The following is a 23,085-nucleotide window of genomic DNA, read 5'->3' as shown; positions in this document are numbered from 1 at the left end:
ACTTATGTTGGTGTCCTCTATATAAACGGGAAATCCATGGCCTGGCAGCCATCGTTGACTCACCTCCGAAGATGTTGCCCACAGTTGGCAACGAATTACAGATAGACCATTGCCTCCCAGCCCGGAACTTTTCATTGATTGCTATCTGTACTACCTCACAGGAATATCTACTTAAGTTTCATTACAAGGTAAACTACTTCGAACAGCAATGAACACTATAACTGAATTTCATCCATTCTTTGGGAACATGGTTAGGTCTCTTGAAAAATTTCAGCTGAACTTATTTCAATACGTACAAGGATTTGAGGTTCCGTGTTTTCTGTTACCGCTTTGAGCTCTGATTCTTTTATAATGCAACTACCACAATTTACAACTACAATACTTATTGTGGTTGTATCTACCCTCTTTTGGTGTTCTAGTTTCAGCCTTTGAAACTGAAGCCCTTTCTGCACTTATCTGAGACCCTCTCACCTAAAAAAGCCCAGTCTCCTCTACACGTCCCCTATACTCGTGGAACTGCTTCCTTTCTGTAGTTGACTCCTGACCCATTTAACAGAATCTGTAAATCCACCACCTTTTGGCGCTAGTCGAGAAATCTGCAACCTACACAGTTGCAGAACAGTCTGGGACTCTGATTCAGACCTTCATTCCACTCTATATGAAATAACCACCTTCAGTTCAGCCCATGATGGTGAGCTCCACCTTCATCTCGCAGGCAAGAATAGCAGTCTTTATTAGCTAGCGCTGAAATCAGACAGAACCTCTTCCAATCCAATGTGGCACATATAAGTTGCGTTTCATAAGAAAAGCGACCAAATTCATAAAAAAATCATTTATTGAATATATTCATACAAATAATAAAAAATTTTCAAAATAGCACCCTCTTGCGTCAATACACTTCTGGAGCGCGGTGTTTCCATGCCTGGAAGGCATCCTGGAATATCTTTCCCGGAATGTCCTTTAGAGTTGATGAAACATGCACCTAGATGCTTTCAATCGTGTTCCAATGTTTTCCTTTCATGACTCCTTTTAACCAAGGAAACAAAAAAAAAAGTCAGCAGGAGCCAGGTCAGGAATGTAGGGAGGCTGGGGAACCAATGGGGTCTTCGTCCTGGCAAGGAAGTCTTTTACAATGAAGGCGTTGTGACTCTGCGTGTTGTCGTGGTGAACTTTCCACGTGTTCTTGCTGTCGCTTCCGCAGCGCGAGACCCTCCTTTTCAGTCTTTTGAGCACTTCCAAGTAGAAAGCAGAGTTCACTGTAGTCCCGGTAGGTACGAATTCGTGGTGGACAATGCCCCTGACGCCCAAGAAGACAATGAGCATGGTTTTGATCTGGGACTTGCTCATGCGTGCCTTCTTGGGATGGGGCGATGATGGGGTGTGCCACTCTGAACTCTGCCTTTTTCTCTCGAGATCGTACTCAAAAATCCACGACTCATCACCAGTGATAACTGAATTTAAAAATTGAGGACCATTTTCAAACATTTCCAACATTTCTCGGCCCTGTGCTTGTGTTCTTGGGACAAATTTGGCACACATCTTTCTCATGTTCATATCTTCGGTCAAAAAGCGGGAAACAGTTGGTTTTGACAAGTTTAAAGTTTGTGCTATCAATTGAAGTTTCAGCTGTCTGTCAGAGTTCACACAAGCACACACGTGTCACATTTTCGTCGACTCGCGCGGTTGATGGCCATCCACTGCGAGGTTCGTCGGTGATCTCCTCTCGGCCCTCTATGAACGACTTGTGCCATCGGAAAAGTTACGATTTGGACAAGCAATCATTCCCAAAGGCATGCTAAAGTAATGGAAACGTTTTGGTGGCGGACTTCCTAAGTTTAACGTAAAATCTGATAGTGTACCGTTCCTCTACAGAATGATCCATTGTGCCATGTTACATAAACTCAAAATGGGGTTGACAGGAACGCACCTCCTGACTCTCCGGGAGCTTGCAACCGAATGAGACAAAGAGCGTTTTGAAGCTAACACCCCCATCCACTTAGCCCAGCAGGTTACAACATGCTGTGGTGTACCGTTGCGTCAGAAAGACATTGGTCGCAGTACTTATGGAACCCAATCTGTATTGTTACCACCAATGTGAGTCACCACTTACAGCTGGCTATGCCATGGTTTTCATGGCATTCGGAAGTACCCATTTCTAACCTATAAAGACTTCACCCAGTATGCACACAGAATGCACATTGGATTCCTTCCCCTCCTATGCAATTTTATCTCTAAATGACGCCATTACACACCTAACATCGGAGATTCCAAGTACCAGTAATACTACCCTCTGTGAAGGTTCAGTCTTGCACTGAGAGGCTTCCTCTGGAACATGGCACGCGACTTCATCTGGCTCATTGATTTCATCAGCCACAGACAGCTCCCAAACCTGTTCATCAGACGAACCTAGCAGGCTCTTCGATCAGCAACATGGAAATTCTTTCACTGCCACCCACACACTTGAATGACTTCCCACTCCACCACAACTGAGAGGTCAATCTCAGTGTGGGCAGTACCCAATATGACTGCAGCAGTGGACCAATTGGTGGACAACACTTCCTGGAGCTGTGAGCGAAGAATCACAAACTTGATTCACATCTGAACACAGCAATTACTATATCTGTCCATACCAGAGTTGGCATGGTAGATACACAGACATATGCGAAATATAGGAGTTGAAGGTAAGGAACACTGACAAAATTTAAAATAAGTCGCTTCTTATGAAAACATGAGTCAGCCCACAGTACTCTGATGTGCTATTGCTGCTACTATGAGAGCTACCACTGGATTGGGAGATCTAAGTACTGCAAGTAACACAAAACGAATGATTCACTGCAGACAGTGGTTCAATGCACTACACAGTTACTAAAGCGTATAAATGTGCCTGATGAATACACAAATGTGCACAAAATACAGGATTTGAAGCTAAGTAGCAACAAGAACAACATTACAATTGTAACTATAATGATAGTAGATGTCACGAAAATATACTTACAGCAATTGATAAATAATTTGCTCTGTCGTGACAAACAACAAAGAATAAGGATGCCAAGTCATGCATCAGGAGTCCCTGTTGTGAGCCAATTTAAGTATTAATGCTGATGCTGATGAACAGAGAAAATGCGCAAATAAGCTTATAACTAACACTATGTGCTTTCCTTCAGGGAAAAGTGAAGTCGTTGCAGCAGCAGGCACCTGGTGTCAACATAATGCTGTCCAATCAAACCTACTGTTTGAATACCAGTGGGTGTAAGCATGTTAGTGTCATTGTAATATCAAAAAGGGAGTTCTAATAAGTGGCATTACCTGAAAACCATCAATTGAGTGATGACAAAGTAATATCCCCCCCGTGAACAATGGACCTTGCCGTTGGTGGGGTGGTGCTTGCCTGCCTCGGTGATACAGCTAGCCATTCCATACGTGCAACCACAACAGAGGGTTATCTGTTGAGAGGTTAGACAAACGTATGGTTCCTGAAGAGGGGCAGAAGCCTTTTCAGTAATTGCAGTCTGAATGACTGACTGATCAGGCCTTGTAACATTAACCAAAATGGCATTGTTATGCTGGTACTGTGGACGGCTGAAAGAAAGGGGAAACTACAGCTGTAATTTTTCCTGAAGGCATGCAGCTTTACTGTATGGATAAATGATGACGTCCTCTTGGGTAAAATATTCCGAAGGTAAAACAGTCCCCCATTCGGATCTCTGGGCAGGGACTACTCAGGACGTCGTAGTTATCAGGAGAAACAAGACTGGCGTTCTACATATCGGAGTGTGCAATGTTGTGCAGGTACGTTAGGTAATTTAAAAAGGGAAATGGATAGGTTAAAGCTAGATATAATGGGAACTAGTGAAGTTCGGTGGCAGGAAGAACAAGGCTTTGGGTCAGGTGAATACAGGGTTATAAATACAAAATAGGGGTAATGCAGGAGTAGGTTTAATAATGAATAAAAAAATTGCATCATGGGTTCAAAAATGGTTCAAATGGCTCTGAGCACCAAGGGGCTTAACATCTGTGGTCATCAGTCCCCTAGAACTTAGAACTACTTAAACCTAACTAACCTAAGGACATCACACACATCCATGCCCGAGGCAGGATTCGAACCTGCGACTGTAGCAGTCCCGCAGTTCCGGACTGAGCGCCTGAACCGCTAGACCACCGCGGCCGGCCGCATCATGGGTAAGTTACTACAAACAGCATAGTGAACGCATTATTGTAGCCAAGATAGACACGAATCCTACACCTACCACAGTAGTGCAAGTTTTTTTTGCCAACTACTTCCGCAGATGAAGAGATTGAAGGAATGTATGATGAGATAATATAAATTTTTCAGATAGTGAAGGGAGACGAAAATTAAATAGGCATGGAAGCACTACAGTCTGGAACCGCAAGACTGCTACGGTCGCGGTTTCGAATCCTGCCTCCGGCATGGATGTGTGTGATGTCCTTAGGTTAGTTAGGTTTAAGTAGTTCTAAGTTCTAGGGGACTGATGACCTCAGAAGTTGAGTCTCATAGTGCTCTGAGCCATTTGAACCATTTTTTAGGCATGGAGGACTGGAATTCGATAGTAGGAAAACGAAGAGAAGGTAATGTAGTAGGTGAATATGGAATGGGGAAAAGGAATGAAAGAGGAAGCCACCTTGTAGAATTCTGCACAGAGCATAACTTTATCATAGCTAACACTTGGTTTACGAGTCATGAAAACAGGTTGTATACTTGGAAGACGTCTGGAGACACTGGAAGGTTTCTGACAGATTATATAATGGTAAGACAGAGATTTAGGAACCAGGTTTTAAATTGTAAGACATTTCCAGGGGCAGATGTGGACTCTGACCACAATCTATTGGTTGTGAACTGTAGATTAAAAATGAAGAAATTGCAAAAAGGTGGGAATTTAAGAAGATGGGAACTGGATAAACTGACTAAACCAGGGAGAACGTAAGGGAACAATTGATAGGAATGGGGGAAAGAAATACAGTAGAAGAAGAATGGGTAGATTTGAGAGATGGAATAGTGAAGGCAGCAGAGGATCAAGTAGGTAAAGAGGCGAGAGCTAGTAGAAATCCTTGGATAACAGAAGAGATACTGAATTTAATTGATGAAAGGAGAAAATATAAAAATGTAGTAAATGAATCAGGCAAGAAGGAATACAAACGTCTCAAAAATGAGATCGGCAGGAAGTGCAAAATGGCTAAGCAGGGATGAATAGAGGACAAATATAACGATGTAGACGCATATATCACTAGGGGTAAGATAGATATGCCTACAGGAAAAATTAAAGAGACCTTTGGAGAAAAGAGAACCACTTGTGAGAATGTCAAGAGCTCAGATGAAAACCGAATTCTAAGCAAAGAAGGGAAAGCAGAAAGGTGGAAGGAATATACAGAGGGTCTACATAAGGGCGATGTACTTGAGGACAATATTATGGAAATGGAAGAGGATGAAGATGAAATGGGAGATATGGTACTGCGTGAAGAGTTTGACAGAGCACTGACAGATTTAAGTCGAAACAAGGCCCCACGAGTAGACAACATTCCATTAGAACTACTGATAGCCTTGGGAGAGTCAGCCCTGACAAAACTGTCTGGTGAGCAAGATGTATGAGACAGGCGAAATACCCTCAAAACACTTCAAGAAGAATATTATAGTTCCAATCTCAAAGAAAGCGAGTGTGGATGACGTGCATGAATATTACCAAACCATCATTATAATAAGTGACAGCTGCAAAATACGAACACCAATTCTTTACAGACCAATCGAAAAACTGGTAGATGCCGACCTTGAGGAAGATGAATTTGGATTCCATAGATATGTTGGAACATGTGAGGCAATACTGACCCACGACTTATCTTAGAAGATAGATTAATGAAAGGCATTTGTAGACTTAGAGAAAGCTTTTGACAATGTTGACTGGAATACTTTCTTTCAAATTCTGAAGGTGGCAGGGGTCAAATAGAGGGAGTAAAAGGCCATTTACAATTTGCACGGAAACCAGATAGCAGTTTTAAGAGTCGAGGGACATGAAAGGGAAGCAGTGGTTGGGAAGGGAGTGAGACAGGGTTGTAGCCTATACCCGATGTTATTCGATCTATACATTCAGCAAGCAGTAAAGGAAACTAAAGAAAAATTTGGAATAGTAATTAAAATCCATGGAGAAGAAATAAAAACTTTGAGGTTTGCCGACGAAACTGTAATTCTGTCAGAGACAGCAAAGAACCTGGAAGAGCAGTTGAACGGAACACACAGTGTCTCGAAAGGAGGCTACAAGATGAACAACAAAAGCAAAACGAGGATAATGGAATGTACTCTAATTAAATCAGGTGATTCTGAGAGTTGAAATTAAAATTTAAAACAGTCTTGATCGCAATCTCTTTAAAATATTTTTTATTGGGGTATTTGTATGGATTGTAGCTATGTATGGTTGTGAAACGTGGACGATAAATAGTCAGGACGAGAAAAGAATAGAAGCTTTCGAAATGTGGTGCTACAGGAGAAGGTTGAAGATTAAATGGGTAGATCATGTAAATAATGTGGAGGTACTAAAAAGAACTGGAGAGAAGAGGAATTTGTGACACAACTTGTCTAGGAGAAGGGATCGGTTGGTAGGGCATATTCTGAGGCATCAAGGGATAACCAATTTAGTATTGGAGGGCAGCATGGAGGGTAAAAATCGCAGAGGGAGACCAGCAGATGAGTACACTAAGCAGATTCAGAAGAACGTAGGTTGCAGTATTTAGTTGGAAATGATGAAGCTTGCACAGGATAGAGTAGCATGGAGAGCTGCATCAAACAAATCTATGGGCTGAAGACAACAACAAAACAAAGATATTCTCCTTGGATGAATGAAATTGACCATGCAGTGTGTCAAACCAGATTTCAACCTTGTTCCACAGAAAAGTTCGCTCTCCCCTCATGTTACCAATGATCATACCATCTCTGCAGGAGATTCAGTTGGTACAGTTAAAATATTTGACAACAGAGGGAGCACAGATCTACAGGAGCTGATTTTTAACATTTAATGAAATGCAGTACAGGATGAGCTAGAGTGTTGGCAAAGATGGCAGTCACATATCCTCCAATTCTACGACACACTGTGCAGTAATCTACTGTCAATAGCTCGCCAAACTCCCCACTCATTAGAAACTACCATAGCTCGACTCCATGATGAATTCTGTGCACTGATGGAAGTGTAAATGTATGATTCAACATAACCAGATGTAGGCACTGAATTACGATCTTATTTAAGTTTTGTTGATATACTCAGCTGTAAAGAAGAGTTTGTAAAACAACTCAATTTCAATGTAAACAAAAAAGTTACCACCGTAACCAAGTGGACGAAACAGTCTCACCCCAAGGGTCTTTAAATGACTGGTCCTGCAATGATGAAGGTAGGAACGAGAAGCTGAGATGAATGGATCATTACTTCCTGTTATTAGAAGTGCTTCATACTGTGGAAAATAATCAAGTTTTTACACTGTTGACATATCCTGTGGGAGTCCACTTAAGAGCATGTATATATGTTTCAAAAACTCTGTTTCACTCAAAACATCAGCTACTGCAGGAGATTTTACATGGAATTAAGGGACTAACAGGCACTGATATTCCACCACCTGAAAAAGTAAAACAAAACTGCACATTCTTATTTAGCAACATCTCTGTGGGAAATCATGATATCTGCAGATATTTCTGCTTTGCTCGTCACATGCAAGTCAATATATTTTATTTCAGTGAGACATACTTAAGCATCCAAAAGCTGTTGGTCTGGAATACACCAACCTTGTAACTTTCGAACAGGCAATCTGAATTTAAAGCATATTTTCGATGCACATGTAGGAACTGACATGTCACTCAATGAATTCGTTATATTTGAGGACTGATGGTGTAACTCTCAGCATAGCTTGCTGGTTACAGATGAAACTAGTAAACTGAATGAGAGTCAATAGAAACAGAATTTGAACAAGATTCTTCAAAAAGGCAATGCACCAAAACGCACTTGTGTCAGTATATTGTACACTATGTAAAAATTTGCACATGTGTTGCACATTCATTAAGAGGACACAAAGCACGTGGGTTTGACAAAAAAATGGAGGCAAACACCACTAAATTAATGGAACTGAAAGTCTTGTTAAGAGAGGTGCTATGAATGTTGAGGTCTTGAATGTTCAAATACAGCAATACGAACTGTGTGTCAACGAGAAAATTAAAGGAGTCAATTTAAAACTAACGTATGTGTGGAATATCGATGTGATAGCTAAGGCACTTCATGCCCATCACCACCAATTGTCTGAAAATAAACCTAAGTTGTAAACTGTCACAAAAATGGCTTAGTTAAGAAATGGTTCAAATGGTTCTGAGTCCAATGGGACTCAACATCTGAGGTCATCAGTTCCTTAGAACATAGAACTACTTAAACCTACCCAACCTAAGGACATCACACACATCCATGCCTGAGGCAAGATATGACCGTAGCGGTCGTGTGGTTCCAGACTGAAGCACCTAGAACTGCTTGGCCACATCAGCCAACAATGGCTTGGTTTACTGCGACATGTTGTCGAAAAAGTGTTATGTTAAAAACTGGCAATTTGAACGGAGTTACTTTTGTGGAAGTTAGGTCAACTGCAATGAGACCATTATCTCTCAGTAATATTTAAGCCAGTAACTGACAGGCTGAAAGAGCTGTCATGGACTATGGATTGAAGCAGAAAGAGGAGGAGGAGGAGGAGGAGGAATGCTGACTTAAAAGATATGTGGTCATCAGGGCAAAACCATATTTGTTAGGTAAGCGCTCAATATGTTTAACCAGGAAGGCTATAAGAGTTGGGAACAAGGAATGTGGAAGATTGCCTAGGCTGTTAATGTTAACAATTTTGAAAATGGCGAATGTTAAAAATATACCCTGAAAGTATAAAAACATGTGGTCCAATAATAAGCATGACCAACGCATGTAAAACCCCAAAAGGATGAATGGATGTCTCATAGAGCGACAAATATAGGACTGTAACTAAACCAGCAGTAGCAGGTCCACATAGTGTAGCTAAAAGCGAAGTTCAGCAAGAAAGACTAAACAATCTACCTCTGAAGTATATAAATTATGGTAACTAAATGAAGATAGATCGATTACGACTGTTTACAGCTTCAGTTGGTGAAAAGAATGCAAATTACATCAACAAAATATTATCGATCTTACCTGTGCTTAGAAAAATATGCATCGTCGAGTAATTGTGGAGAGAGTTGTTCATGAGCTTTACAGACCCACATGCATAATATTTCTAGTGATACGAGGAATTGATTATGCATGGCAGGCTGATCTCTTAGATACACAAGACTACTTATAACCAAATAATGGTTTCCACTGTATTCTCACACTTCCAGGCACACACTCCAATTTCGCTTGGGCCTTACCTTTGAAAGAAAAGAAAGGGAAAAAGGTTTGAGAGGTTTCTGAATAATTGTTGCACACAGGACTAAATCGACTGCCCAACAACCTTGAGGCATATGATGGAAGTGAATTTTACGATAGGCATTTCAAAGCAGAACTGGAACGATGTGGGATAAATCACTATTCAACATTCTCCCATTTGGAAGCTAGTATTGCCAAATGGTTGAACTGGACAATTAGATACCGAATGTGGAAGCAACTTAATCTTCAACGTATGTGCAAATGTCTGAACATACAGCCACAAATCATTGCAAGTATAATCGCATTATTCACCACAGAATTAAGAACAAACCTATTGATGCCGCAAACCAACTACGGGAAAGCTTTAAACCCATTATGTTCCTCAGAGCAGATCGTAAGATGTCGAGGGAACAGGGCTTTGATGAAATGGTTTAGTTTCTCATCGAAGCTCAACAGCTGGGTGACCACTCGCAAATTACTATGTAATGCGAAAAGCAAAGCTCAAACCATGCAGTAGTGTGACACCAGTGCAAGGAAATTTATCAACCAAGTACTCTCGAGAATCTGCCATCAGAAGTTTGTATCTTTGGCTACAATTTCTGTGGAGCTGGAACAAAATTGAAATAGCACCTAGCTTATGGTGATAAGGGCTTTGACGCTTTGGACAATGTACACAAAGAGCACACGATCACCTACACTACAAACAAAGATCACCATATTGCAGACCAAATATTCGTTGATGAGGTTGCGCAGGTATGTCAAGAGATGGATACTCATGCAGGACAACCTATGTCCGCATATGTGGTTGATAAGGCAATGTTTGCTCGAACTTAAATTGGGTACTGAACTAACCTTCAAACAATACTGCATGCAGCTTACTGCATAATTAAACAAGAAGAAAAACCTATGTGGTGTTTAAGAAATTCGTGACAACGGCAAAAGGAACCTTGAGGCAGAAAGAAGGAAGGAAACGATGTGTTAAAACGCATAGGTTGCTACCAATACCAAAGACATATGGTGGAACAATTCTGTTTATGATAACTCCATTTGCCCGGCAGTCACCCACTGCTTTCATTAGCTAGGAGAGCTGATATATTTAAAGCAGTATAGAACGCCCGAAAAAGCGAAAAGTAATTACAAGCAGCTAAAAGGCATAATATGACCATGGAGCCCATCGCTATAGGTGAAGGCCCATATTTACAATACAGGAAATGGCTTAGGTTGTACGTTCAAGAAAAAGCCCACAGCAGTGATACTGGAAAGAAGGATTAAAAACATAGATCCGCTTAAACTCATCAGAAAATTTAAAATCACGAGATTTTACACCGTGTTTGTGTAGAATACATTGCCGGAAACAATGTGAAAATCCAAGAAACGTGGAACTGTCAATTTAGATGTTGTTCGGGGTATGGAGCTCTTTGTGATTTAAGGCCACCTGAAGGATTGTGTTGTCAATTCACCAGTAGGAACCAGCTGTTGTACAATGTTCGACACTACCATGACTTCATTCATACCTCTGAGGATATTTCTGCATGATATTTTTCCAGAAAATTGCATAAAAACAAGCAGTATGCAAGTTTCCACATCATTTGAGGCTGCAATGTAATTATGTACACTCTAATGCTAATTGGTCAAAATTGAAAGCAAACTACTTTCATCCAATACATGAGCAGGGAGTAGTCATGTACAGTATCGACTGGTGTGGAAACACACAAAAGCATAGCTAACGTTACTGAATTAATAATAAATTGAGTCTAGGGAATGGGGAAGTTGTGGCAATACCTCCTGGCTCTTACGACATTGGCAATTCATATGCATACTTGAAACGTTTTGTTGAAGGATTTGAGGTACATGTAAAAGGTAATATGTTTAAATCAGAGATAAAAACGAAACACATTGCGGACTTCGGTCACATATATTCAATAAGATGGCTACTATGTTTCTCAAAGGGTCAAGTGATGGTGTATAATATTGATAAAATTTTTGAGTTATCAACTGGTGGCATACTGCCAGTCAGTACAATTCGTGTAGAGCATAATATTGCAACGAATTTTGTACCTTGATGACAGGTTAGTCCATACTATTTACGCATTTTTCCTACAGTGAGTTCTGCTTATAAAAGCCCACAATGAACATGGGCTGCTACATGAAGCCTAGGTGGCGAAGGGTTCACAACCCTCAGGAATGCGGCAGGTACCGTGAAGTCAGGCTGCCGAAGCAAAAGCCAAAAGTGAACTCCGGGAGGTAACAGAAGAATGACGTGTCCCATACTGGCAGGCAAGAGCGTCTTCAAATATGAGGGAATAGGATGAGTGGCCAGACGTGAGAGAGATAAAGCATGCCCATCCACTGAGGACGACATCATGCCAGTGTGACTAGTAGTTCAGCATCTTCTGCACAGACACTCAACTAGGCTAGTGAAAAAACTGCCAGTGGTGAAACGTATTCCATGGTGGTCGAGTGTGTTAAGACAACATATGATGGACAGAGGTGCTGAGGAATGAACTAAAGACCCACAGTCTAGTTATGAATGGACATGGGATAAAAAAAACGGAGGAGGGTGGTCTGATCAGCTCCCCTGGAAGTACCACTTAGAAGATGTAAGACACTGAGGAACTAGGTACTATGTAGAGCCAAGTTAAGAATACATGGGATGACCAAGGAAGTTTCGTATCAGACATGAACCCCAGGAATTTTCTAGTTTCAGCAAATGGAAGAACAAAAGGCACAAGATGTAAAATGATGTAAGAAACTCATTTCGCCGAGAAATATTCATACAAAAGGTTTTGGCAGTGGAAAAATGAAAGCCACTGCCCAAGCTTCACAGGAAAAGACGATAGGAACGACGCTGAAGACGCTGCTCAAAGAAACAAGTCGATGTAGAACTGCAACAGATTGTAAAATCCTTGACGAACAGGGAGGTGAGATGCCTGGTGGGAGAATCCATAATATGGTTAATGGGGATAGCAAAGACAATGATACTCTGGACGAGCATTCAGGCATCCCGTTTTCACAGATAAATGTGTCCGACAAAGACAAACCATATAAACAGATGTATCAGGATGATGGTTCAAAATGTGGAGAGCACATCTCCACAAGCGAATCACATTGCTGCACCCCTCAGTCCACCAAGGACCACGACATGCTACAGTAAACTTGAAGTGCACAGTATGGAACATTCTGCAACGGTAAGGATAACGTTTGGAAGGTACTTTACTTGGTCATCACAGCTATGTGAAGGTCGTGAGGGAGGAGTAAAGCCGCCAGTCGGCCTCAGAAACCTGCCAACTGGGTTTGCACTCAGGTGGGGTTGAAGTCAGAAAATGGGTAGCACACAGAAAGTTATCACTTGAGTACGTGTCAGAGGGAGTGGGCCATTCAAGATGACTGGTGAGCTGGACAGTGCAGAACGAGAGGTCCAAATGGTAATAAATATGCATAGAATCTGAAAAACATGGGTGCTCCAGTGCTAAGAGAGTGGATTAAGAAGGTCAGGAAAGGTGTAACCTCTTGGACAGGTTCTCTGAGAGCCTCAAAACAGATGGTGGGAACTGAAGTCACCAAGCAACAAAAAGGAGTGAAGGAGCTTACCAATGAGCTGGAGTAAGTCTAACTTGGTAACAGCAAATAACAGAGGGGTGTAGATGTTACAAAGGGAACAGGTGAAATGAAAGAGGAAAAAGCAGACTGCAACAGCTACACACAAGTGTTCAGTGAGATGAATGATCAGCATGGCTCCATGAGGTGGAATTCTGTCCTTGGGGGAAAGGTCACAGAGGACCAGAAGGAAACATGAGAGGTCAAAGAGGTTGTGAGGACAATTTTTTTCTTGGAAGCAGAAAACAAGCGAACACTGCAATTCCAAGAGCAGCTGTAATTCCTCCTTGTTGGATCTAGTACCACAAATGCTCCATTGGAGGAGAGTCGTAATGGGGATTGGGGAAGAGGGAACAAATGAAGGTTACTCACCTTGGTGGTTGCTGAATGCCAGCCTTCAAAAATTCACTGCTACCGGGGCAGAGGCTGGAGAATCCTGTTCCATGAGATCTACAAACATTTTGGCATTCTCCTTGGGTCAGCCTGTGAATTCATTGGCAGAAAATCAGTAGGCAGTGGGCACCAGCAAAATGGAGGTCAGCTGGGTGAGGGTACATGTGCCAACACCACTGAAGAGGATCTCCACGTTGGGGAAAGGTAAGACAGTTTGTTTTTGTTTGATTTCTTAGAACTTTCTAGTTGGCAGATGAAGACTATGTTTTTAGCTGTAGAAAGTCTTTGCGGGAGTACTGCTTTTGTCCTTCCAGCCTGACAGTTGTGTAGCAGGTGATTTCGCCACCAGGGGCAAGGATTTGATGGCTTCTTGTACAGCTGTAGGAGGAGATGGGGATGCTACTGTGACCTTAGTGATTTCACTACTGCAGTACTGAACTTGAACTTGCAAGTCTGGGTGGGCATATCCTCCGTTACGCATGGCATAGCGAAAAAGATACTGTAAATGCCACATGGTAAAATGCAAGGATTTTGACTAGCAAACAACAGCAACTGACAAGGTGGAGTTTGATGTCCTTCACTCAGATCTCCTGGATGGCTCGCTCATTAAGACACATGGGACATTCGTGGGATTACAATTGATACAGCAGAGAGGAGGAGAACAGCTGAACTCATGAGTATCTCTGCCAAGACTAACACATTTGGCCATATTTTGACAGGATACGTGTTTCATTATAATGCTGAAATTTTGTTTGTAATGTATGGTTGGACCATAATGACTTCATAGCCTGCCTTTATCTTTGAGGCAAACACTACTCGAGCAAACAGTAGAAACAGAGTGAATGTGGGCATTAAGTTTGCATCCATCTTTTTCATTACTCTATGGGCCACAGTGATACCATGATTAGAGAGATAAGCGTGGATGTCTCCATCGGCAAGGTCATCTAGCATCAGAATGTAAAGAACACCATGTGAAGAGTTCAGTCTACGATGGTCCTCAACACGAACAGGATAACTCAGGAGGGGTGATGCTGTAAGCAGTTGTTGGGCTTGACAATCAGAATACGTCTTCAGAAGCAAAGTTGCATTACAAAAATGAGAAAAGAATTTCACAGGGCCTGCAACTGCAACAACAACTTTCAGAATAATGCATGCATTAACCGTAGCAAAGGACTGACCATCTCCGTTACGTGATACCATGAGGAACTGATGTGCAGCTGGGACAGCCTTGAAATCTTTAGCCTCATTCTATTTACGTTTAGTAGACACACACTAAGACGTTGATTGAGCTACTGCAAAAAAATTCCCAATGATTTCCAACATCTCCAATGGCATGCTCCTTCCAACTGGGAGCCCCCTCAGAGGGGGATTCACCCACTGTATGTGACTGTTCACACCTCAGGTCACACCTCTCAAACTCCTGACAGAGGGACCAATTGGCATTTGGGAAAGTAACAGTCACCCCTCTCTGAGCCTGACCTGTATCAGAGGGTATGTGTGAACCCTACCATTGACCTGGAGCTGGGAATTATGCATTACCTTGTCACCTGTAACGTGTCTAATGAATGAGCCAGCCTTCAGGAACACACTGGGATGAAGGAGAAACAGAGAATGAGGATTCACCAGTTAAGTCTTCACAACCTTACTGAAACTGGCACCAGCTACTTACAATTCTTCTTGATCATGGCCCGTTAACTGTCACCACAACAAGCCTGTGTGTTTCCTGATCACCACTGTGGCACAGCATTGAAAGAGTTGTGCAACACTATATTCATTGATCTGAAAGGCTGGGAATCAGCTCCAATTTTTTGATTTATAGCCACTCACCCTTTCTTCTTTCTTGTTCTACGACAGTATGACATTAGCTTGTGCCCATCAAGACGAATCTGTAGAATTTCAGTGATTTTCATGTGATGGTCTGCATTAAGCAAAATACAGCTGCTGATATACCACCTGAACTTCTATTTTCCTGTACAGATATTAACCATGTGCGCTATTTATGTAGGAACAGTCATATAATGGTTGTTGCACAGAATAGCATTACTGACCATACTGCCTTGTAATGTTGGTGCTTATTGAAAATACTGAATAATTACAGTAGTGCATTTCATATCTGAAGTACTCTCACAATAAATAAAAATTAATATTTCTCAAAAAGTTCTGCAGTGAATTATGGAAACTTACCTTGCACTATCAGATGCATATCTTGTTGAGGCTTCCATCTGAAATATATGAAGAAAGGGCCAGTGATTTACAACTGATGGGACAGTAAATAAATAGATTTCTATTAACACCCACGACCATGTGATTGGTCCACCAAACACTTGAAAATATCATTAAAGAGGGCATGATTAACTGTTGCAGTTAATGAAACAAAATATTAGTAAGAATTCACTTTCCATTTTCTCACTTTGTCTTCAGTAGTGTAAATAACTAGACAAGCCAGTAATTTGGTTGTAGCCATACTTCCTACAAGACACTTCACAAAAAAAAGTGACCAAAACGTCTTTCACCTGTCATGCACTTACACCCTGTGTGAAATTTCCGTTCACTTTTGTTTCATTATGGAAACTGCCATTCACTGACTGATGAATCGATGATCATAAGTGACACATTTGGGCCTTTGTGCTCTGGGCAGCCCAGATCAACTTGCAGAGGTGAGGAGCGACTTCTAAACCCAACCTTAAGTTCACACCCAACACTACATACAGGCCTGGACCATTAAATATACAAACATTAATAAATATTGGCAAACTCAAAATGCTTTCAAACACTGTACATGTATAACAAAAATTGGCATTACAAAACAGCACATTCACAGATGAAGAAATACCACATTCAGAGAACTGTAGATTTTTACAGAGAACACAGGGAAGAAATTCGCGAAACTACTCCAGAACTAGGCTCTGCATTCATAAACGTCAAATCTATGTTGCACTCAGTACCAAAATTTTCCGTTACTTCCAGAAAGACTCACTTCCTGCAATAATCCAATATTTAGATGAGAGGTACACAATAACTGATGCACATGCATCAATAAATCATGTTAACAAGAACAATGCAGAAAGCAAAACAGTCCTGAGAACTATGTTGAGGAGCACCTGTTGAAGTTCAAGAGGAAATCACAGATTTTATTAAATTTTTATCCTCAGATTGGTACAGAATGGAGATGAGAACACTTTATGCCTAAACTGCTATCAATGAAATTTATTCACAACTGGAATTTCGACTTATGCCATTCCCAGGCGACAGCTTATTATGAACTACGTCAAAATTATTAAATGTCATGCCTAGTCATTTGGGAGTGGATATAAAGACGTGCAGTACGATATGACTTTGATAGAAATTAGTACATGAATTACAACCATTGCCTGGGCATACACATTATGAAGACTCCCGTCTTGTAATGACTACAGAATTTGTAAACACAGTTAACACAAGGAAAGTATTACCTCAAAAGGAATTATAAAGGATTCAGACGTCACACTGAGTTACCACTTGAGAATCGTACAGCTGCCAAATTAATTTTGAATAAACATGTTCCATAACAGTCCAGGGAGAAAATGTTTTCATTTATAAATTTCCGCCTGACTGTGGATTTCAGAAAAAAGGATAAATAGTAAGAAAAAGACAGTTAGCTAAATTGTTGGTAGATAACCAACCTCCCCCCTCCCCCCACATATATCACTGAATCACTAAAAAGATATGCGGTTGACAGTAACATGATTTGAGAATATCAGATAGCTTATGTGCCAATACCAAAGCACAATTGCAAGATCATGATAAATTTCATAGACATAGATACCTGTTGAAATTGAACATTACCACTGATTAATAATAGTGGTTCCTGGCCTAGAATAACTGATAATCATGTTCACAGAAGATTCAAAGAAATTCCATGAAAAGTTCAAGGAGAAAACAATAGCAGAAATTCTAAAATACAAGATATATCAGGGATGCCTTAGGACAGGAAGGTCCTGTGATGGGCAGATTGATGAAGGACTAAAGTGGCCAAATACTATTGGAATACATTTGTAAAATTTTAGAAGGCTTATGACTATAAAACTCGACTGCTTTTATTCAAAATTCTTAGAGAATCTGACATGCAGAAGACGACATGAGTCCCCTTAAAAGAACTTCCGCCTCATTTGATATAAGAACAGACTTTAGCCAAGGCAATGGACTAACTCCATTCTTCTTTCTGAACATACTAGAAAAGTGAACATTGAACAGATGGAGCACTTGTCAGAACCAGAAGTTGAATACTACTTGGTTAGAAAATGGGTGTCAAAATTGTCTGTTATACTTTTGTAGATAATTTAGCAATACTGATGGTGTAGAGAAAGTACAAAACAGAGAGAAAGAGAAACAGTAGGAAAAGCATGACTACTCATCTCCTTTGAAAAGAAGCAGTAATGGCGAACAGCAATACTGCAAAATTCTGCTCAAATACCGAGTATGGGAGTGTCAGGGGAAGACAAATTTAAGGATCTATGATAAATCATGTAGCCAAATGGTGGAGAAAATGGAGCCACAAGAGGAAGACTATGAAAAATGGACTTTGCATTACAGTAAACAGAAGATGTTTATAGTAAAAATTCATTCTCCAAAATTGCAGTACCTCTGACTCGCAGGGCAGTCATTTGGCCAGAATACACATCTGTATCACAAACACTGATTTCAGATTTAACAAATGATAGTGAAAATTACGAAAAAAGAAAAGATATTAGGAAACAGAACACCAGTACAAACATTTAAATTCAGAAACAGTACACAAGCATATATAAATATGTAGGAAAATAACTGGGTCCAAAATTTGGCAAAGAAGGCTAATGAGTCTTAGCATACTGAAAATAAAAACTGTGGAGCAGCACTAAATCTTTTCTATTAAAAAACTCATTAGCTTACAGAAGTGCACAAAGACCTACCAGAAACTTGTATAAATAGGCAAGAAATTGAAAACCAAACCAAATACAGAAACAGAATTGAGTTGATAAACTCTCCACAACAAAATAGTTCCAAAACAACAAGATAGAAACTGGACATCAGGTGAGTGGAGAGAAATAAGTGTACAGATGAAGGAGTAGCATAAAGAAATGTAAAACCTTAGCTGGCCTGTAACTGAGCAGAACAAAAAAAAAAAAAAAAAATTTCTTCCTCATTTGTAGCACCTTTGCAGTAAATCATAGTGATGATGTATGTACTGCAAATGAACTACAGCAAAGAGGTCAAAGAGTCTCTGGAAATATGCAGATAACAGTATTTGAAGTGTTTTGTTAGGCTACAGCAGTGCTCAGAAGTATTTTTCGGTTGTGTTATGCTGTCAGTACTGCTTGCATGCAGTCACAGAAGAGCAATGCATGTAAGTGTCACTCCATAAAGTGCTTCATGCTGCTGTGGTTACGTATCTAGTGAATGACCAAAACCATGCAACAACAATGGAAGTATATATTCCTTTAGCTCAAAAGTGTGTAACTTGCCTTGATGGTATGGTATTCATTAACCACTATGACTCAGGTATTCACTCAGTGATTGTTTACTTGTAGAGAACCAGAAGTATAACACAACAGAACACTTGCTTGATGTGAAACAAACTGTCTGGCATGTCTTGAAGACTGGGAGGTAACAGAGTATGCTACAGAGTATGGCATATCACAACAACTAACAGGTGTGCAACGTCAATGGCAAGAACAGGAAGTAACAGTAACCAATAAGCTAAGGTCTGATCTTCCTTGAAGAGTGAGGAGGAAGGACATTGATCTACTTATTTATTTTATTTCATTAACAGTACAGAGTAACCCACCACCTTGAAATTTATGGTGGGTCAGATGCTTCTGAATCTAACAGCAAAGACTTCTCATTGTTACAATCTTATTGGTATACAGTTGCTATGCTTTAAAAAAAAATATGAAGAAAATAATATATAGTTTTCTCTTACATTACAGCGAATGCAATGCTTAACAATTGTTAAAATGGTTCAAATGGCTCTGAGCACTATGGAACTTAACATCTGAGGTCATCAGTCCCCTAGAACTACTTAAAGCTAACCGACCTAAGGACATCACACACATCCATGCCCAAGGCAGGATTCGAACCTGCGACCGTAGGATTCACGAGGTTCCGGACTGAAGGTTCTAGAAGCGCTCTTAAAATGGTTCAATATAACTTGTTACTACCTAGTTGATGAGAATGTAATCTATATAATGCACATGTCAAAGAAAAATAAATGAAAAGAATATGTAATACAAATGCTGTATTTGGAAGTGTAATATTGTCTAAGTATTGTAATATTGTCTAAGTAGCATGTTGGTAGATAATGGCCTATTTCTATGTATTTCAGATGAGAAGGTCTTGGTACAACCTCCAGCTATTCTCATCTGAAATGGTTTGCGCTAAGGACAGAATGATTTGTAGGCAATCAGCTGCTGCTCCAAGGGAAACATCTCAACAAATCAGGGAATATCTGAAACACAATAATGGACTGAGCCCATGTACATCTACTATAAAAAGTCACTTAGTAACAGATGATTTACATGATAAATGAAATAAACCAGCCCATAAATTTTAAAACTAGGGACAGGATAGACTTTCCAAGGAAACCCTGAACTTGGAATGTCAAAGGTGGATTTAAGGTTTTATGGAGTGACAAAAATAAATTCAACATTTTTTTTTTCTGATGGTGTGGAGTATACCGGGTGAGTCACTATTACGACTAAGAGTAGCTCCGAAAGTATGATAGGAGCCGAGAGGTTTATGGGACAAGAGTTTCATGTTACAACAGGGGCCACAGTATGAAATTGGTTGATTGTTGCTTCAGAGATATAAAGGTCAACTTTGCTTTTTAAATGGGATGCTACAGTTTGATACTTATTTTCTGATAGCGGCTATGAATCCGATGATGTTTAACACTAACGTCTTTAAAGGTCAATGAAGGTCAAAAAGGTGGCTTGGACGTCCATTTACAGAAGGTGTTCGAAGTGATGACCATTGGTATCAATGTGGTGGTGCAATCTTCTTACCATGGATGGAGTGGTATTTCTTATCACATCAGTACTTATGGAAACACATGCTCGGACAATTCTCTCTCATATATCGTGCAAATAGATATGCAGACTTGTACTAAATAGATTACAATTTCATATCCTTTAATTACCCAATGCCAGTTTTTTTTCTATTACACACTTGTGTTTATGTAATTGTAACTAATGCTTTCTATAAAAGATTTTAGAGTGCTACTGTAATAGAACTGTATTAAGACCCATGGTGAGATGAAAGAAGGAGATAGTAAACAACAGTGGCAGAGTACAAATACTGTTTTGTTCTGCAGATCACTATATGCAATTTGATGACCTTCTGGACAGCAGCAACAATCCTTAAGTAAATTGATGTGAGCTCATCACATCAGATCAAAATGCATTCAAAGAAAACAATTACCACATTTTACAGACTGTAAGGTGCACCTTAATTTTCAATCAATTGTTAAGGAAAGTACATTTTTACCATTTTTATTAGATTTCAAAGTAAGCTTAAAAATTTCTTAGTTTACAAAACCAAAATGACCTTTTAAGATCACTGACATTCATTATCTCAACTTTCCTCTTTCCTCAGCATCATTGTCCTCTTTATATATAAGATGGTCTTCACTACCATTATGAGCGTTATTTATGCCGACCTACTGAAAGATTTAACACTGATATTTTCTCTCACCCTACATCACAGCTGCTTTACTGACTGACACACTTGTTTCTTTGTAGATCATTTTAGAACTTCCTTTGTCATGAATTAATGTTGGGCTTAATCCATCATCCATTTGTTCCAATCCTCTTGCATATACAATTTAAATACACTGAAATGCCATGGAAACTGGTATAAGCATGCGTATTCAAAGATAGAGGTATGTAAACAAGCAGGATATGACACTGCAGTCGGCAATGCCTATATAAAACAAGAAGTGTCTGGTCCAGCTCTTTTATCAGTTACTGCTGCAACAATGGCAGGTAATTAAGATTTAATTGAGTCTGAATGTGACGTTATAGCCAGGGCATGAGCGATGGAACAGCATTTCTGAGATAGCTATGAAGTGGGGATCCTCCCATATGGCGATTTCATGAGTGTACAATGAATATCAGCAATCCATTAAAATATAAAATTTCTGATATTGCTGCAGCCTGAGAAGGATACTGTAAGAACGGGACCACCAACAAATGAAGAGAATCATTCAACGCGATGGATGTGCAATCTCTGCGCAAATTGCTGCAGGTTTTATTACTGGGCCATCAAAAAGTATCAGCATGCAAACCATTCAACAAAACATCACTGATATGGGGTTTTGGAGTTGAAGGCCCACAAGTGCACCCTTGATCACTGCACGACGCAAAGTATTACACCTCAATTTGGTCTGTCAACACCGGTATTGGACTGTTGAAACTGGATACATGTTGCCTGGTCAGATGAGTCTCGTTTCAAATTGTAGTGAGCAGATGGATGTGTACAGGTACGGAGATAGCCTCATGAATCTAAGGACCCTTCTTGTCATCAGGGAACTATTCAAGCTGGTCGGGGCTCTGTAATGGTGCGGGGCTTGTGCTGTAGTGATATGGGACACCTGATACATCTAAATACACTCCTGGAAATGGAAAAAAGAACACATTGACACCGGTGTGTCAGACCCACCATACTTGCCCCGGACACTGCAAGAGGGCTGTACAAGCAATGATCACACGCACGGCACAGCGGACACACCAGGAACCGCGGTGTTGGCCGTCGAATGGCGCTAGCTGCGCAGCATTTGTGCACCGCCGCCGTCAGTGTCAGCCAGTTTGCCGTGGCATACGGAGCTACATCGCAGTCTTTAACACTGGTAGCATGCCGCGACAGCGTGGACGTGAACCGTATGTGCAGTTGACGGACTTTGAGCGAGGGCGTATAGTGGGCATGCGGGAGGCCGGGTGGACGTACCGCCGAATTGCTCAACACGTGAGGCGTGAGGTCTCCACAGTACATCGATGTTGTCGCCAGTGGTCGGCGGAAGGTGCACGTGCCCGTCGACCTGGGACCAGACCGCAGCGACGCACGGATGCACGCCAAGACCGTAGGATCCTACGCAGTGCCGTAGGGGACCGCACCGCCACTTCCCAGCAAATTAGGGACACTGTTGCTCCTGGGGTATCGGCGAGGACCATTCGCAACCATCTCCATGAAGCTGGGCTACGGTCCCGCACACCGTTAGGCCGTCTTCCACTCACGCCCCAACATCGTGCAGCCCGCCTCCAGTGGTGTCGCGACAGGCGTGAATGGAGGGACGAATGGAGACGTGTCGTCTTCAGCGATGAGAGTCGCTTCTGCCTTGGTGCCAATGATGGTCGTATGCGTGTTTGGCGCCGTGCAGGTGAGCGCCACAATCAGGACTGCATACGACCGAGGCACACAGGGCCAACACCCGGCATCATGGTGTGGGGAGCGATCTCCTACACTGGCCATACACCACTGGTGATCGTCGACGGGACACTGAATGGTGCACGGTACATCCAAACCGTCATCGAACCCATCGTTCTACCATTCCTAGACCGGCAAGGGAACTTGCTGTTCCAACAGGAGAATGCACGTCCGCATGTATCCCGTGCCACCCAACGTGCTCTAGAAGGTGTAAGTCAACTACCCTGGCCAGCAAGATCTCCGGATCTGTCCCCCATTG

The 23,085-nt window shown here is 41.2% G+C and overlaps 1 protein-coding gene across 1 annotated transcript in view; it reads right to left on the bottom strand.

Annotated features, from left to right (window-relative positions):
- The window catches only part of LOC124720306 (zinc finger protein 431-like), a 162,599-nt gene that overhangs the window by 46,447 nt on the left and 93,067 nt on the right, over positions 1-23,085 (bottom strand). The window contains exon 5 of the mRNA XM_047245613.1: positions 15,576-15,613. Within this exon, the coding sequence (XP_047101569.1) occupies positions 15,576-15,613 (38 nt within the window). The remainder of the gene's footprint in view (positions 1-15,575; positions 15,614-23,085) is intronic.

This window comes from Schistocerca piceifrons, chromosome 11 (assembly GCF_021461385.2).
Source record: "Schistocerca piceifrons isolate TAMUIC-IGC-003096 chromosome 11, iqSchPice1.1, whole genome shotgun sequence".
NCBI lineage: Eukaryota > Metazoa > Arthropoda > Insecta > Orthoptera > Acrididae > Schistocerca > Schistocerca piceifrons.
The sequence above is the reverse complement of the archived record's forward strand: the minus strand, read 5'-3'. Positions and strand labels throughout refer to the sequence as shown.